The sequence below is a fragment of the Dermacentor variabilis genome, chromosome 8 (assembly GCF_050947875.1).
Source record: "Dermacentor variabilis isolate Ectoservices chromosome 8, ASM5094787v1, whole genome shotgun sequence".
Lineage (NCBI taxonomy): Eukaryota > Metazoa > Arthropoda > Arachnida > Ixodida > Ixodidae > Dermacentor > Dermacentor variabilis.
This window is the reverse complement of record NC_134575.1, coordinates 13,625,981-13,642,745: the sequence shown is the minus strand read 5'-3', so window position 1 is coordinate 13,642,745 and position 16,765 is coordinate 13,625,981. Positions and strand designations below refer to the sequence as shown.

At 46.5% G+C, this 16,765-nt stretch overlaps 1 protein-coding gene across 2 annotated transcripts in view; it reads right to left on the bottom strand.

Moving 5' to 3' along the window:
* Positions 1-16,765, bottom strand: part of Mgtor (nuclear basket protein megator) — a 123,173-nt gene that overhangs the window by 23,776 nt on the left and 82,632 nt on the right. Inside the window, exons 34-40 of one of the 2 annotated variants that reach the window (XM_075701202.1) lie at positions 16,538-16,749; positions 14,481-14,822; positions 9,182-9,277; positions 8,694-8,775; positions 4,420-4,559; positions 4,026-4,141; positions 3,242-3,319 (exon numbers count right to left, since the gene is read on the bottom strand). In XM_075701202.1, the coding sequence (XP_075557317.1) occupies positions 3,242-3,319; positions 4,026-4,141; positions 4,420-4,559; positions 8,694-8,775; positions 9,182-9,277; positions 14,481-14,822; positions 16,538-16,749 (1,066 nt within the window). The remainder of the gene's footprint in view (positions 1-3,241; positions 3,320-4,025; positions 4,142-4,419; positions 4,560-8,693; positions 8,776-9,181; positions 9,278-14,480; positions 14,823-16,537; positions 16,750-16,765) is intronic. The other variant, XM_075701203.1, reaches the window with a different exon arrangement.

Below are 16,765 nucleotides of genomic sequence, written 5' to 3'. Positions count from 1 at the left end.
CCAAGCTGCGCTGCACAGTCATGCTATGCGCTTTGGCTGACGGCACGAAACTGCGCCCGTATGTCATTTTCAAACGCAAGACGCCACCTGGCATTCCACTGCCCCCAGGAATCGTTGTGCGTGCGGAAGAAAATTCGTGGATGAACAGTGGCCGAGTCGGTGACTGGCTTCGAGTAATCTGGGAGCGAAGACCAGGTGCCTTGCTGGCACGCCGGTCGATGCTCGTACTAGATTCCTTCAGAGGCCACTGCACTGATGCGGTGAAGGCTCGCCTTGCCGAGACCAGCACCGACCTCGTCATAATACCTGGCGGCATGACGTCCATGCTACAGCCACTCGACGTGTGCCTGAACAAGCCGTTCAAGGCACACGTGAAGCGGCTGTATGCCCAGTTGATGGCCGACGGCATTTACGCCCTCACACCGACGGGACGCGTGCGAAGGCCTGATATTCCATTGCTGTGCCAGTGGATCGTGGATGCGTGGAAAGCGATACCGGCCGATTTGGTGCGCAAAAGCTTTAAAAAATGTGCGATCAGTAATAGTCTGGATGGTTCCGAGGACGACTACGTCTTTGAGAGTGGCGATGAAGCCTCGGATGGCAGTAGTGAGAGCGGCGACGATTAAGAATCGGATAACCAGTGACGTGGTGGCGGTCGTTTGAATAAATGTTCTGAAAACGAAATGATCACTGAGTGTGAGTTGCATCTTTCTAGCGCTCATTTTTTTTTTCAGGTAAACGTGCGGGTTATACGCGAGTTTTTTTTTTTTTTTTCCGCCGAGTTCAAAGTTAGGTGTGCGGGTTATACGCAGGGGCGGGTTATACGCGGGTAAATACGGTATATAGCCACCTGTCTCATGTGAAAATGATGGCGTGTACAGTTTCTTATTCCAGTACCAGCAAATCTCTGCCCGGGTCGTTCTCGCGTGCTTTGAACCAGCAGTTCCGAACTCGAAGAGGCGGTCCCCGATTCTCTGCGGCGGGTCAGTTCTCGCGCAGAGCGGTGTGCTACCTCGTTCAAGTTAATGAGGCCCTCATCGGTGGGGGTGGCGACGTGCGCTGGAAACCATATGATGGCGGTGTTATCGAAGTGCTGTCGACCAGCTTTCCTTAGAATCTGGAGAGCTTCGGAGGAAATGCGCCCCCGCGCGTAGTTGCGAACTGCGGATTGTGAGTCGCTAAACACTACCTCGCAGAGGGGGTCGGTAAGCGCAAGCGCAATCGCTACCTCTTCTGCTGTTTCGGGGAATTCCGTTGCGACACTACACGCGTGCGTAAGCCTGGAGCTAACGTCTACGACTACCGCCGTGAACCGGTGTTCTCGTGCGTATTCTGCGGCGTCTACAAAGCGCGTAGTCCTCTTTCCACCCAAGGAGCGCAGCAGTGCCTTGGCACGGGCCTGGCGTCGGCCCCGATTAAATTTGGGGTGCATGTTTCGAGGTATAGGGGCGATAATCAGCGTGTCGCTGAGGTCAGGTGGAATGACCTGTTTCTGACCGTGCTGGACGTGGTAGTTGAAGCCGAGTTTCCGCAGGATGTACCGGCCTGTGGCTGTCAGAGACATGCGTTCGAGTTGAGAGGTTCTTTGCGCATCCACGATTTCCTCAAGCGTGTTGTATACTCCCAGCTGTAGCTGCTCTGGGATGAACGCCTGGTCAGGTACAATGACATCACCAAGCACTACCAGCTAGGCAGGCGGTTGCTGCCCCCACCTCACCCCATGCTGAAACGTCGCCAGGCAGTCATCTGGCGACAATTGCAAACACAAACATTCCCCAGTCCAGTGCGATTGCAGCACATTTTCCCCGCGCAATACCCGAATGCTCTTTGCAAATTATGTCAGGACACTAGAGCGACGCTGTCACACATGTTGTGGGAGTGTCGGGTTACATCAGCTACAATGGCAGTAGCTCCAGAGGCTCTTGCGTCGAAGTGGGCCGCCGCTCTGCGCAGCTCCAACCTCAAGACACAAGAGTGGGCTGTCCAGCAAGCCCGAGAGGCGGCGACGAGGCAAGGCCTCGAAGTCCCCTCATGGGAGACCTGAGCCCGGGTCATCAAATTTGCCGGATTCAGAATAAAGTTGTTTCCATCCATCCATGCCCGGGTCATCACACGCCGCATTCATAGCTATTGCTGCCAAACCTACTGCAATAAGCATCTTAACCTATCTTTCTTACAGCGCATAGTGTGTAGTGCCATTGGTAGCATAGCGAACTCTTTTAGTAGGCGATAATCTAAATGTGCTACCGTTCCCTGCTGCAGATGGCGGGATGTGGGCGAGTTTCGCTTCGGCGGCATCTGGCGTCGCCTACCAGCTTGATTTCTTTACGGTTTCCCGTTTCCCTCTAAAACATCACGCAATAGGAAAACAACTAAATGCGTTTCAGGCCACCGGAGCACCACCAGCTCGACACGCGTCGACGTCTTGTGCCGCAATGACACGCGTACACTTCGCGTTATGTAGATGTCAACAATAGTTGAGTCTGTCTTTTTTTTACTTACTTTGGATCGTACGTTTCCTAGTTAGTTTGCTTTTTCTTTCAGTTTTTCAGAACATATGAACAAGGTTGTAGTGTATAACAAAAGAGAACAAGAAAAAGGAATACCAGCGTCACGATTTGTTACTGCAGTCACATGGCATGCAGAGGGAGTGCTCCTATTGGCCTATGCAAATTTGAATCATTGGCCTGCTTGTTTCACACACATTTTGGCAGCAGCGAGCTGCGAATTTTTCGTGTTCCATGGCAGACATTTCAAGATCTGCCTGGTTGCCTCAAGTTCCTTTCAATGCTGCGTTCTAGCTGCTCCCTGATGGTGATAAAGACACGGTTTTCACACGATAAGGTAATCTATTTACTCCTCTTTCCAGCAGCAAAGCTATTTCATATTCTGCGATCTGACGGGTGCAAAGGTAGGTAGATTTCGAATTGCCATTAGGGCTTGAAGATGACGAAAAGCATGCAATAGATAAGGCTCCCATGGTAGCAAATGCCACGAATCTTGCTGACATAAAGGCTGGGAGTGCATTAGATTTGGGTGCACATCACTAGCTTACTTTAAGCACATTGAAACTGGGTGTGTGCCAAATTCAGGTCAATTCAGTAGTTGGCCAGTCCCAGATTATTTGACACTTAAGCAAACTGGCTTTAAAAAAAGAACCTTTTGATGAGTGCATGGGTGATAACGAGGAACAAGAGTATCTGCTGCAAATTAAGAGAAGCTGTAGCTGCTAGTGACTCACTGTGCCACACGTGACGTTCATCTCTTCATCTTCGTAATCGTCCTCCATGCCAGACTCGGCCCCCTCCAACTGTTCGGTCTGTATCACAAAATGATAATCACAGCACACGTCAGTCTACAAGAAACAGTTAACTTCGACAGCCTCAATTTCCTGTAACTAATTAGCAGCTTCGACTGGAAATGTTCTGTAGAAAGTGGTTCATGGTACGAGTGCTTTGCAACATGAGTGAGCCACGAATGATTAGGCTGGTGCCTTAATGATGAATCATGATGTAACAGTTCAAGCAGAAACAAAGATAAAATGGGTCTGCTAAAGCACAAATAATGTTGATGTTACTTTCTAAAATAATGTCAAATGGTAGTTGAGATAAAGAATGAGCTTGCCATTACAGTTCCATTCACTTTTAAGTAGAGCAATGCTCATCCCTATCCTCCATCAAAAAGAATAAATAATGATGGTATTTAGGATAAGCGTTAGCAACCTGCTAGTTTGATCAACTCTCAATGGTTTTAATTATTCTCTGTGTTACTAGCACTCAAATGTAAACACATCACCTTCAAAAAGCTGCAATAAATGCAATGGAACACATATATAGCAGTGTAGACAACATTGAATTGCGTCATACTTTACAACCTTTTTTTAATTTAAGACCTTTGTATGCTAAAACAGCCCGCATGATGCTCTCTTCATACTGCTCCAATGCAGTTTTTTTTTTCGATTAGCAGCCTATAACTACTAGCAGACAGAGCCGCACAACTGGCCGAATGCAAGAGCACATTCTCACCTTCGGCTGCTCCTCTTCAATCGCCTCATCGTCGCTTTCGACAACAATGACGTCATCCACCGTGGTGGACTGCTGCGGCTCTTCTGCACTGGTTCCAGCAAGAGAACTCGACACACCTGAAAATAAAAACAATAAAGATTAAAAAACAAAAATGGATCCAAAACACACAACAGGAGAATAAGCAAAGAATAATCAAGGTGCGGAATATTGCAAACCAGGTACTGTCCTTATTTACAAGTCAGAATGTAAAACACTATAACAATGACACCACTCCCTACCTCAACAAGGGGGGGAAAGCAGTGTAGAAATTTTGCTACTTTTTCAGGTGGGTTATACGTGCGAAAATATGAAGCAATCTTTAGCATGAAAGTCAGTGAGCTGGAGAAAGGCCCACCTTCCTCGATAGGTTCAACCAAGGACGAGGCCTCCTGGGTGCAGACAACCTCAGCAGTGCTCACAGACGGCTTGAGCTTCTTGGAGAGCGGCGACTCGGACCGTGGTGCAGCGGACCCCAGGCTGCTCTGTGCATCTGAGCTGCACAAACCCCACCACATTTAAGCTTTCGCATTATTGGCCCCAAAGTGTAGATGGCAAAAGTGATGTAGGTTGCACAGAATAGCAAATACATTTGAATAAAGAAAGATGCAGCTTCTGAAACACAACTGCCACAAAATTCCCCTTTACCTAAATAGGTTATAAATAAGTAGTACAGTCAACATCCGATTTTTCGGACTCCCTAGAGGCCACGAAAATGTCCAAAAAATCGGGCAAGCGGAAAAAACAAATGTATGCCTTTTACTGCCCCCAAGGGCTCAAATCGCCACACACGTCTGAAATAGCTTTGAAGGCCTGTACACAGTACACTTATTAGGCGTATCGGTGCTCGTAATGTGATAGGAGACCTCGAGTGCACGCGTGTATATTTAAGGAATGAATACATACCGTGTCCCGTGGCAATTGCCCCTTCCCACTCTTGATATGCTTCACCGCGATACTTTGCATATGCTTGACTGCGCAACACTGTATAGGGGCGAAGCGGACTTTCGGAATCCGGCATTATGCAATGCTCTGCGCTTCCCGAGCTTCCAAGACATTCGTGAGGTGCTTGCACTGCACGTGCTCTCTCTCTCTCTCTCTCGTCACTTCGTAGCTGAACTAAGACAATTCACAGATGCAAAACATCCTTAGACTGCCTGCCTCATCTACACAAAATATGGCCAAATTGAAATTTTACTGTAAGTTTAGCTTTTAAGGAGACACTAAAGCCAAACATTAAGTCCACCTAAAGGGATAGATTAATGCTGGAGAACAGCTAAGGCGTCAATATCACCATAAACAGAGCTTTAGTTAAATAGAAATTGAGGTAAATGCAGGACACGATTTGACAATTGATCGGGACATTCAAGTACTAGCTCGATGACGAAGTGACTCATCGTTATATTTCCGTCACTGGTACTCAACCACCCATAATACAGCAAAATCTTAAGTCGAACTCCAAGTGGACAAAAATTTATTCGAATCAAACACAGCTCAACTAAGGAGAGCCCCTTTAAATATAACACACCATCAATTGCACAATACAGAGCACAAAACCAATATCGTCACTGGGCTCATATAAAAAGTGCTATATATTTCCTCCATCAGTGCTTGACGACGTGTACCGGAAGAAGCCTAGGTCTCGTATAAAGTCCAAGTGCAGTAAGATCACGCCTCACGAGCCATTTGCTGCTAGTGCGAGGGAAAATTAAAGGGAGTGAGCAGAGAAGGAAAATGGCTTGATGTGCGCCATCCTCCAAAGTGCCCATTGTTGAAGACGATGCGATCCGAGTGCTCACTAGGAAGGGGGCACAGGTGAGTGCACGGTAACGTGATCAAGCACATGCTAGGGGGTTCTTTCCTGCTCCATTTAAGCTGGTAGGAAAGAAGGGCACACACCATTTTGCTTGCTTTGATTCGATTACGCTTCCAGTGCATCTTTCCTCAACATTTAACATGTAAGCATAGATGGCCCGTCTGTGGCGTGATTATGTCTGAAGCCATGTGGGAAGCGAGCGCCGGAGGAGGGAGACGCCTGGGGGTGGAGAAGAGAATCGCCGTGTTCACGCCCTTTCCATTTGTGCTTCGATGCCGTTGTGCTCACTACGCATGTTCCCGGAGTCTCTTCTTTGCACATGTAGCACTTGCACTTCCCTGTGTCACAGCAGGTGTTGCACCATTGAGATCAAAGTAGCATCCGCGACCGCATTCACGCCCTTTCCATTTGTGCCTCAACGCTGCGGTGCTCGCTGTGCATGTTCGCGGCGTCCACACGCTTGTGCATGACCCGTGTTCACGAAGTGAAATGTCACTAAATTTTTACTGCATATGACGTTACAGTAGCTAGCAACGCATCAAACCTTCACCTTTGGCTCGTTTTGTCAGAAAAGCATTCCATGGGAGTGAGGAAATTTGTTCTAAATATTTGTTGTGCCAGTTATCCGTCGATTCAAATTAAGAGCTTTTGAATTATCGGGACTTCACTGTAAAAAATCATTTCATTGCATTATCAGATGGAAGAAAATGCTACTTGCTTACTTCTATTTGAGTCTTAGAAAAAAATTACTTTTTGATTTTACCCTTGACAATAGTGCGGGCGGTTGAAAGGTTTCATTTTCACTAGACTCTGCGCTGCCTGTGCTTTTGCGTTTCAGTACAGACTACGCTCGTTACAAGGGACCCACGAATAACAGACTTTCAGATATAATGAACCACATTTCAGCCTTAGTTTGTCCCACCTATTTTATTAACGCAACGAAGTTCGCTTTTAACGCATCGTGCTACAATGGACTATCGGCTAGAGCAGATGAAATCAGCAGCAATTTCTTTTTAAATCAGGCATATAAAACATACTTTTGCTATGTCGACACAGGCTGACAACCGACTTGTGAGGGTCAGCCAACGATCGTGGTTCAATATCACGCGTGCGAGGGAGGAAGGCGAGGCGCAAACACGCTGTCTTCTTTCATGTGTGAAGTGCGGGGAGGAGGCAGAGAGAGGGGGGGGTTCTACTCCGGCAGCTGCTGCTTACGGCGCGGCCATCATATATTGAAAGCCATCTGCCATGTGGACAAAGTGCACCCAGTGCCAGTAGCTTCGTATGCACTGTGCTTTCGAAGTTTAGTTCGCACTGAAGCGAGAGACAGCATGAAAGTCAATTCGCTCGATGCTGCGCTGCGCTCGAAGCTTTACTTTTCGGGCAAAACTGCGACTTCGTTTGTTTATTTTTTACTTTGAACATTTGTCACTCACTTTTTGCAATAAAGTTGTTACATATCGCAATGAAAGTTTTTGAAGCGAGGCGTTTCGGATATTACGAACTTCGGATAAAACGGACATTTTTTGACGGATTATCAGAGTCAGTTGTAACGAGAGTCTACTGAAGTGTCATTATAGCATAGTACTGTGCTGGTTTTGCTGGCTCCCGAAACTCTCACAAACTGCAAGTAGCAAAAACAAGGCTCATCATGATGAGCATTGAAGATTGTGTTTATGATTTCAGCACATGCTTTCCCTTCCTCTTTCGCGCTGTTGGTTCTGTCCCTGGCTCTGTCTTGGCTCGGTTTCTAGCCACGATTTTTCGTTTGGATAATAAACCATAGCACCCGCTGCCGGGCGCTATTTTACTCACCGATGGCAATAAAGGGTGGTGATGGCGTATGCAATGTCATGACTCTCCGTATGGGGGTTGGCGATTTGAATTTCCCTAGAGGTATGTGGACCCTTCAGATGCAATTTTCTTTTAAGTCTTTTCTTGGCATGAAAGAAACGCTGCAAGGTTTATGGAATGCACTTTAAGTACATGCTGAGTTAATATTTGCCTATAGTGTCCCTTTAACAAGAGATGGCACAACATAGCTGCTGATTGTCAGTGCTGCTCACGTCTATTCTTTTTGGACACGGTAAACCAGTGCAAGATGCCCACATATTTTTTAACGACGCAGAAATTTGAGAACTTATGATTCGAGGGACTTCAATAATAGTTATCACATGTCTTGAAGGTCAATGACAGCGAGAAAGAAGCCATGTTGCCACAGTAACACTAATTACTGTATAGACACATGTAAGGGCTGCACCCGTAAATTGGCAGCCCAAAATTTGAGAAAAAAAATTTGCAATGGAGAAGCGATTGTGTTCAGTGCACAGATGCTGCACGCACACATCAAGTAATTTTCACGCACTGCTTACTTCCACGTGCTGATACTAGATGACGAGGGCTGCGAGTTGACCTCTGATGCAATGATACATCCGGGGATCCGGGGTGTGCACAAGTCACCGGCTCCGCCAATACCCTTTAAAGGTTTGGTTCTGCGTAAGGGCTACACCTCGCCAAAATTGTGAAAAAAGAAAGTGCGACCCCTACACAAGTCTACAGAGGATACTAATTAAGTTCACTAATTAGCATAAGTCTTAAGTAATTCTTTCTTTAACTTGCCGAATAATTTGTAAAGAATTCAGTAACATGTCGTCAATAAATCTCATTTCAATTTAGAGCCTGCTAATGTGTTACATAGACAAAAATTGCATTTGTTGCGACCTAGAAAGACACCTGGCATCCAAAGGGTTAGCAGGCATACCATGATCCCGAGGGTTTAAATTTTTCAGCCTAGCCAGCGAGACAGCTGCCCCTACCTGGATGGCTCTTGGTCCACATCCCGAGGCCGCTTATGTCCTCCTCCTCCAGAGGCTGACGATGGGCCCTCGTCTGGTGCTGCTGGGGGACGAACAACACAACATTTGATCATGCACAGCTTCACTCATGAGATATTGCACTGTGCTTTGCAGATATTTTAATACTAAAGGCATGAGCTAAGGCTTCCACCTAGAGGAGCATCAACATGATGTTCCCGAATTTTCATTTCTGTGCGTTAAATGACCATCCTGGACCTCAAAGTCATAGAAAAAATATGCGCGGATCCCGCGCGCTATGGGGATCAGTTTAAGTAGCATTAACAGCATATTCTCTGACAAATGAGCCCACATAAATCGTACCAAACGATGATGCACTACTTGTAACCAACAAGTCTGCGGTATAAGCTAGTTCATTAATGTTAAGGAGCACAAGCTGCACTAGTCAAGTAGCTGTCATCACGCCAATGTGCACATGATGTCGTGCATACCAGCTACAGTGCTGGGCTCCGCTGGTTGTGCTGACGGTGTGACGGTGACTGACACCGTGCTGGTAGGCACCACAAGCTCTACACCAGAGTCTGTCCCTGCGTAAAGAAGGTGGGAAGGAATGTGATCAGACGTGTTATATTGTATAAACACAGCATTTGATACAATGTACAGTTTACCTGAAGAATTGGTGCCCTAACAGTTGTGAACCTGGTGGAACTTAATGAAACATGTTGGTTGAGGCTGTTGGTAAAGCAAGCTGTATACCAGATCAGATGCCAAGGCATACCTTGCGTCTCTGGCTTTAATTTATTAAAATGCTTGAGGCAAACCCCTCTGTGTTGTCAACAAGTTGAAAACAAAGGAATGTGTGAGTTAATTCGCAATATGGTAGTTTTGACATTTCAAAGAGTGCGTATTAAGTGCTGGTTCACATACTTGATTCGACACGTTTGGCTGTTCCTCACAGAATGTAGCTCATCTCAATAATTCGTCTCTGCTCATACTCTTACAGCCAAAGCGAGAGAAAGTGAAACACACATTTATTCATGCTCAAAAAAGCCCTCAAAGGCCCCACTGAAAATTTTGGTTATGGGAAAAAGCAAAATGTTGTGTTGCCATGCTTCCAAGAGGTGTAATTCGCTGCAAACATAGACACCCTCTGCCTTTGCCTCGACTAGCGTCTGCAAGTGACATTCCTTTGCTGCCTTCTCCCATACTGAAGCTGGTTGACCACCTCACGCTTGCATCACAAGCCCTGCATTTTTTCAGGACAATGTCTTATCTGACTTCATATGGGATTGGCATAACTAGGATACGGGTATCTTGTAACCACTACTAGAAAAAAAGAAACAGCCCTTTCATGCCTCCAGAGCAACCCGCTGTGGTTGCTCAGTGGCTATGGTGTTGGGCTGCTGAGCACGAGGTCGCGGGATCGAATCCTGGCCACGGCGGCCGCATTTCAATGGGGGCGAAATGTGAAAACACTCATGTATTGGATTTAGGTGCACGTTAATGAACCCCAGGTGGTCAAAATTTCCGGAGTCTTTCACTACGGCGTGCCTCATAATCAGAAAGTGGGTTTGGCACGTAAAATCCCATAATTTAATTTAATTTAATGCCTCCAGAGCATTGTTGCAAGTCGCAAGAGGTATCAAATGTAGGTCAATGAGACAAGAAACGAGAATTAGTTGCAGAGTAGGCAAAATTAATAGTATGGGCATAATTAGCCCCAACACTGTCAAAAATTAAGCTCACTGCACTATACTCCTGTAAAGAATTCACCACTGTAGATATATCGTGTTGAAGCAAAGCCAGCGTACAACAAACTTTTTGGAAATGGAGCGAGTTCGCTTGGACTAAGCAGTGCTCGTTTAAGGTAATGGTACCAGGAAAGCCGCTTCGGCGGTGCCCACAAGCAAGAGTCCGTCTCAGAGTAGATAAAATTTATGTATGCTCGTAATGAGCTTGGACCATGATGGTGACACACCTTGAAGGTGTGCAACTCAGGAAGGAGACAACCTGTTCCTGTCGGACCTTGGCACTTGGGTAGGCTTGCCACGCGCCTGGAGCCACGGCACTAGCTAAGACCACTTACAGCACCTGGTTGTACTCAGCGAGCTGCAGTAAGCTCAGCAGCGAGCGGGCTCACCGTGGCACCACGCATCAGCTGCAGAATCTATGTTACGTAGCAGACATGGCTACATGCAACTGTAGTGCGTTTGCTATGTGCATGATAGGGCTGGAGTACGCACTCACACTCATGTTCTCCTGTCTGGCCGCTCATGTGGTACGGACCAACTTTGTCTTGTGTCAGCTTGACCGACGGATAGTAGCCCAATCTACATTACGCAATTAGAAGCGCTGTTAATTGCTCAATACGAAGCGATGGCTGACAATATGTCTAGTCAGGAGGTGCTAGGAGTAAGTGTTCACAGGCAAGTGTACGTGTGGCCTGACCTTAAGTTTCACACGGTTACAGGATAGTTGAGCATTCATCATCTAACATCATCATCATCATCAGCCTGGTTACGCCCACTGCAGGGCAAAGGCCTCTCCCATATTCTCCTCCAACTACCCCGGTCATGTACTAATTGTGGCCATGTTGTCCCTGCAAACTTCTTAATCTCATCCGCCCACCTAACTTTCTGCTGCCCTCTGCTACGCTTCCCGTGCCTTGGAATCCATTCTGTAACTCTTAATGACCATCGGTTATCCTCCCTCCTCATTACGTGTCCTGCCCATGCCCATTTCTTTTTCTTGATTTCAACTAAGATATCCTTAACTCGCGTTTGTTCCCTCACCCAATCTGCTCTTTTCTTATCCCTTAACGTTACACCTATCATTCTTCTTTCCATAGCTCGTTGCGTCGTCCTCAAAACTAATCAAAATTAGCGAGATATGACAGCTAAGGCACCGACAAGCAGTGTGACCAAAGTTTAATTCCTATGCAGGCAGCCATAGATGAGCATGAGCAGACTATCGTCAGCTCCTTCTGGGAGTACGTAATTCTTATCGAAATTCAACACCCAGATTGTTGCTTACTTCAGCCTGTTTAGTAAACTGTACCAATAAATAGACACAGTAACAGCAGGAAGAAGCACACTGATCCAAACACCGTTTTTGATTAACGCCAGCCACTGGCCAATGGCAGCACCCTATGGGAATCTGCCCGCTGACATCAAGGGGTACCCGCTAGCAGCCCCAAAATGGTGAGGAGGAAGCCTCTGTTGAAAAGCGTTAGAGAAATAAAAAGGCCTCCAATCCTCACTGTGGTTGGACAGCAAAGCTGTAAATGACAACTAGAACAATTACCCATTGCAATGTAGCCTGAATAGATTATTCACATAGCGACAGCTACACATGCCTTGTCTAATTGTTAGCCTAAGACGTTTTAACAACCTGTGGCTTGGCTTGCATTGCCACTTCGTGCACCTGCAAAGAGTGGAACAGAGAGAAGAGAAATGCACTTAACTGCACTTTTGCTGTGCCTTGTATGTCCTCACTATGCGTGGCCTTCCCATAGCACTGCCACAACACAAATCAGCTGCTACGTGGATTCTTCTCTTTCATACGAAAGTATAATTATGTCAGCCCCTGCTTTGTGTGCTACAGTTGCCACTTCCCAGTAATTGCAGCATATGCAAGTGTAATCTTAACCAGGAAACACCTACAGCGAACGCTACCCGCAAAGGCGAACTTTCTGGTTCTTTTGCTTTTTTCCCTCTGCACGGAGGTGCTGCCGCGGATGAGCGGAGGCGAGCGCCATCTGCTGGTGCTGCAAGGAACCCAGCAGCACACCCCTCTCGAGTGTTTGCCCACGGAGATGACAGACCCACTGGGAGGCAGAGCTATGCAGTTTCGCTTTAAAAGGCGACTTTGCACTTGCCGCACCCGAGTGCAAATTGGGCTTGGATACTCACAGCAGCATATGCTATCTGAATGTGTTCTTTCCACGAAGCCCAAGGTGTGGTTCAGGGCCCCCTTAAGTCAACTTCGCCACAAGATTTTTCAAAGTCAGCTTTCCCGCAATAAATCTGCGTTGAGTGGTAAAGCATACGAACGCCAAGAAGGCAATTGAGGGATCGTGTTCAAATGAACTGTTCTGGGAATTTGTAGCCCAAATTTCTTCTAAAATATGCGCGCATTAGATTCAGGTAAATACCATAATGAGTCACTGTGAGCTGTGGTCATTGCTTGAAAAACTTCCTAGGGCAAGTTCAAAATAGCCGTTCTCAGGAGGAGGTTACATGTGTATGACGCATTCACTGTCCCCAAGTTCAGCCGAGATGGATGCTGCCACTACAGGGTTCGCAATTGGGGTCTCCATAATTGTCAGGCGCATGCTTGCTGACCAGCCAAGTTCGAATTATCTGCCAAAAGTCTATTATTTTCGGATTGAAATAATGAAAGCTTTGGCCATTAGAAATACTTAGGCGCTAAACAGGATCTTCAGTCGGGATCGAATCAACCAAAAAATCGAATTCACAAAAGTCAACTTTATTTGCATTGCAAGAACTTAAAAAGCATGGGCACATTTCAGACATGGTCATATTAACACGGGGTAAAATTATTAACAGGGGGTAAATTAAAAGCTGGGTTATGCCAATATTAACATTTTCTACTATGAATTGAATACAATATTTAGCTTCGAATATTGAATCAAATATGGAATAACAATATGCACTAATTAGCAAGTTTGGTTATTTTCACATGTTGCAACATCGCCATTACATTGTCATTGGCGAAAAATTAGACTAGTAAGCCGTTATACTCAAAGATTGTGTACTAGGCTCATGTTAACACAGAAAATTGAGCAATTCCCACTAGGTGTCCATTCTCACCAACCTGAGCCTTATAATACAGCATCAACTGCCGATAAACTCGGAGGCATTTGACCCTGTGCCAGCCATCACTCATCGCATTTGCTGTCAAGCAATGAGTTCAGCAGTGGGGGTGGCACCTGCAAAAGAGTGCACTCTTGCTGTCTGCAAACCTGCGCACCTTGCTAGTGAGAGACTGGCTTTCCTGCAAACTTTTACGTCCAGTGGCTAAGCGCACTTTACAGACGAAATATCACAAAATTCAGTACAAGAAAACGCACATATTCTTAGATAAGATAGAAACAAATGCTAAGAACCGTGTTGGCTCCCGTATAACTAGCAGCATATTCCATTTGTTTCGAATATTCGTATCCAAATGAATTTAGTAGATTTCTGGAAACTTAGTTTTTCAGCCATAGAGCCTAAGATTTCCTCGCTGCACGACGCAACACATGGAAATCTTGGATGCCGTGAGCCACGTCGATGGATTGTCCTCATGCATGATCTGCACCACACATGCTGGCGCTCATAAACTTGTTATTATGACATGACCTTCTGCAATGTTTATAAGTGCTACTAACAAGATACTATCCATCAGAAATGCTTTGGAAATTTGTAAAGTTGCTTTTACTGCTGAAACTTTAAAACCTCGAATTAACAACACTTGTGATTTAACAAAGTTTTTCGCTGCAAGTACAACTTTGTTATATATAGATTTGACTGTGCTAAAGATATAAATGATAATATTGAATAATACTCAGTATTTTCGCATCTTCACATACCCTGAAAAAATCGAAATGGCCAACAAAATTAAATCCACAGATACCACTTCCACGCATGTTTCCTCATCTGCTCCCAATAAAACACAAACACCTATGAACTGATGTGCTGTTGAGTATCTCACTTGATTACCCAGACTTTGAATTATATCTAAATACAAATGTACAAGTTGGCATCATTTTAAAATCCTTGTGCCTACCGGGAAATGAGATGTCGGATGTTGCAGAGGTGGGCTCCTGAACAGGCGCCACAACTACCGTGGCTGATTGCACCTCGGCTTGCTGCGCGACAGGCGTAGGAGACACTGCAGCAGCGACCGACACGGACACAGCTGCAGCGACCGACGCAGACGCAGCTGCAGGGACCGACGCAGACGCAGCTGCAGGGACCGACGCAGACACCGCTGCAGGGACCGACGCAGACACCGCTGCAGACACCACAGTGGACACTGCTGTGGATGCCGTCGCGGTGGGAACTGTAGCTGCCGCTGCTAGTGAAGCTGCTGCCGGTGCTGTTGACACTGCTGGGCTCTGTACTTCCACTGCACCGAGAGAGCATGACACATCAGGCAAGTGCGTAGGTGTTGGATAAAAAAAAAATTTGCAGAAAGCAGCAAATATGATTGCCAAAGCAAGCAGATAGCTTCCGTGGACCACAGAAGTCATATAGACATACTAGCAGTACAGTACTTCAGAAGTATACTGTCCATGCTGATAATGGTGTCTGATTATGCCGACACTAATTGTTAACATGCTTTTGTCGGCGATTACGAGATCCCGAGCACTGTGGAAGTCGGCTAAAGCGAAATACGGTGAGCTGGCAAGACAAAATGGTGCATCTCAAAGAATCATGCGCAGTGGACTTCGGCAACGAACATGCCCTATAATCATCAGCCCAGACGGCGCAGGAACATGACAGAGTGCCACCATCAGCCACAGCATCTAGACCTTCAGGTGCCACAAAGCACTTGCGGGACAGCATGTGTGGGCATTAGGCGACAGAATTAGTGGGCATTAGGTGACAAATAAACCCCGGAGTTGGATGTGCGAGAGCATGTGCTCTTTGCATTGGTGCAGAAATCTGGCCACTGACCACAACAGGTGAAAGATCCAAAGAAAGCTATTCATTTTAAACACCCAGTCGACGAAGGCTATGAACTTAGCTCTGAAAACAAAACAGCTTTACACTAAGAGTTCCACCCAACACAACACTGCAAACAAGTTGATTGCACTGGCACCCAAGCTTAACAACAGCTCTGCTTTAAGGTAAAAATAACAGCGCGACAAAGACGAGGATAAAGAAAATGACACAAGTGTTGTCTTTACAACATGAGCGCTTGCATTGTGTCTCTTGCCTTTGTCCTCATTCTTGCTTTTCTGTTAGTTTTTTACCAATTTACCCATTTTTCTTTCCTTTTCAGAGCTCTGGTTTAATGATGCTCGAAATTATAGCTTCATATACACTGCATTTACTTGCAAAAATGCCCGCCGTGGTTGCTCAGTGGCTATAGTGGTAAGCTGCTAAGCATGCGGTTGCAGGATCGAATCCTGGCCATGGTGGCCGCATTTTGATGGGTGTGAAATGCGAAAACACCCGTGCGCTTAGATTTAGGTGCACGTTAAAGAACCCCACGTCATCCAAATTTCCGGAGTCCCCCACTACGGTGTGTCTCATAATCAGATAGTGGTTTTGGCACATAAACCCCCTAATTTAATTATATTTACTTGCAAAAATAAACAAACCTTTTTTTTTTAACGTATGCAAAACAGACAGTTCCTTCAGCTTTTGCCTTGTATGCTACATGCCTGTTTGTCCAGGTTGCTTTTGCCCCATTTGCCACGAGGCTCCTCATCAACTTCCAGATTGTTTTTGAACGTTTTCCTGCTCAAAATAAACTACCAGACCACTAGTATCTCAGCACCATGGTTGCCTGTCTGCCTTGCGCAATCTCCTCTGGCCCTTTTGGCTGGTGTCCTACAAATGGCATGTACATGGGGATGAGGAAGCATTCAGTAAAGCAATCATTGGGGCTAGTTGGTGGACGTTCATGATTATATTGCACTTAGTGTCACACAAACGAACGACAGGGACAGCATGCGGATGTACATAGCGCAGCATACGTAGCACAACGTAGCGCAGGGACTTGCGCTACGTATGTCCGTGTGCTATCCCTCTCGTTCGTCTCTGTAACATTAAGCGCAACATAATCATGATGAGGAAGGAATTTAAACCCAGGCAGGTGCCCCAGCCCCTCACCTTCTGAAGGCGGAGTAGCTGTGGGCAGGGCTGCGGTGGGTGCCACGGCGGCGAGGCGAGCAGCCTGGGTGATGGGCCGGATGCTAGCAGTAGGGGTAAGCCGCGCCCCGCTGGGTCCTGGGCGCTGCAGCGCGGCTGCACTCTGTGGTGGTGGCGTCAGCGGGCGCACGTTGGCCGTCACTGGCTCGTTAGGTGCGCCGCTTCCGTGGCCACTGCACGTTCAATTAA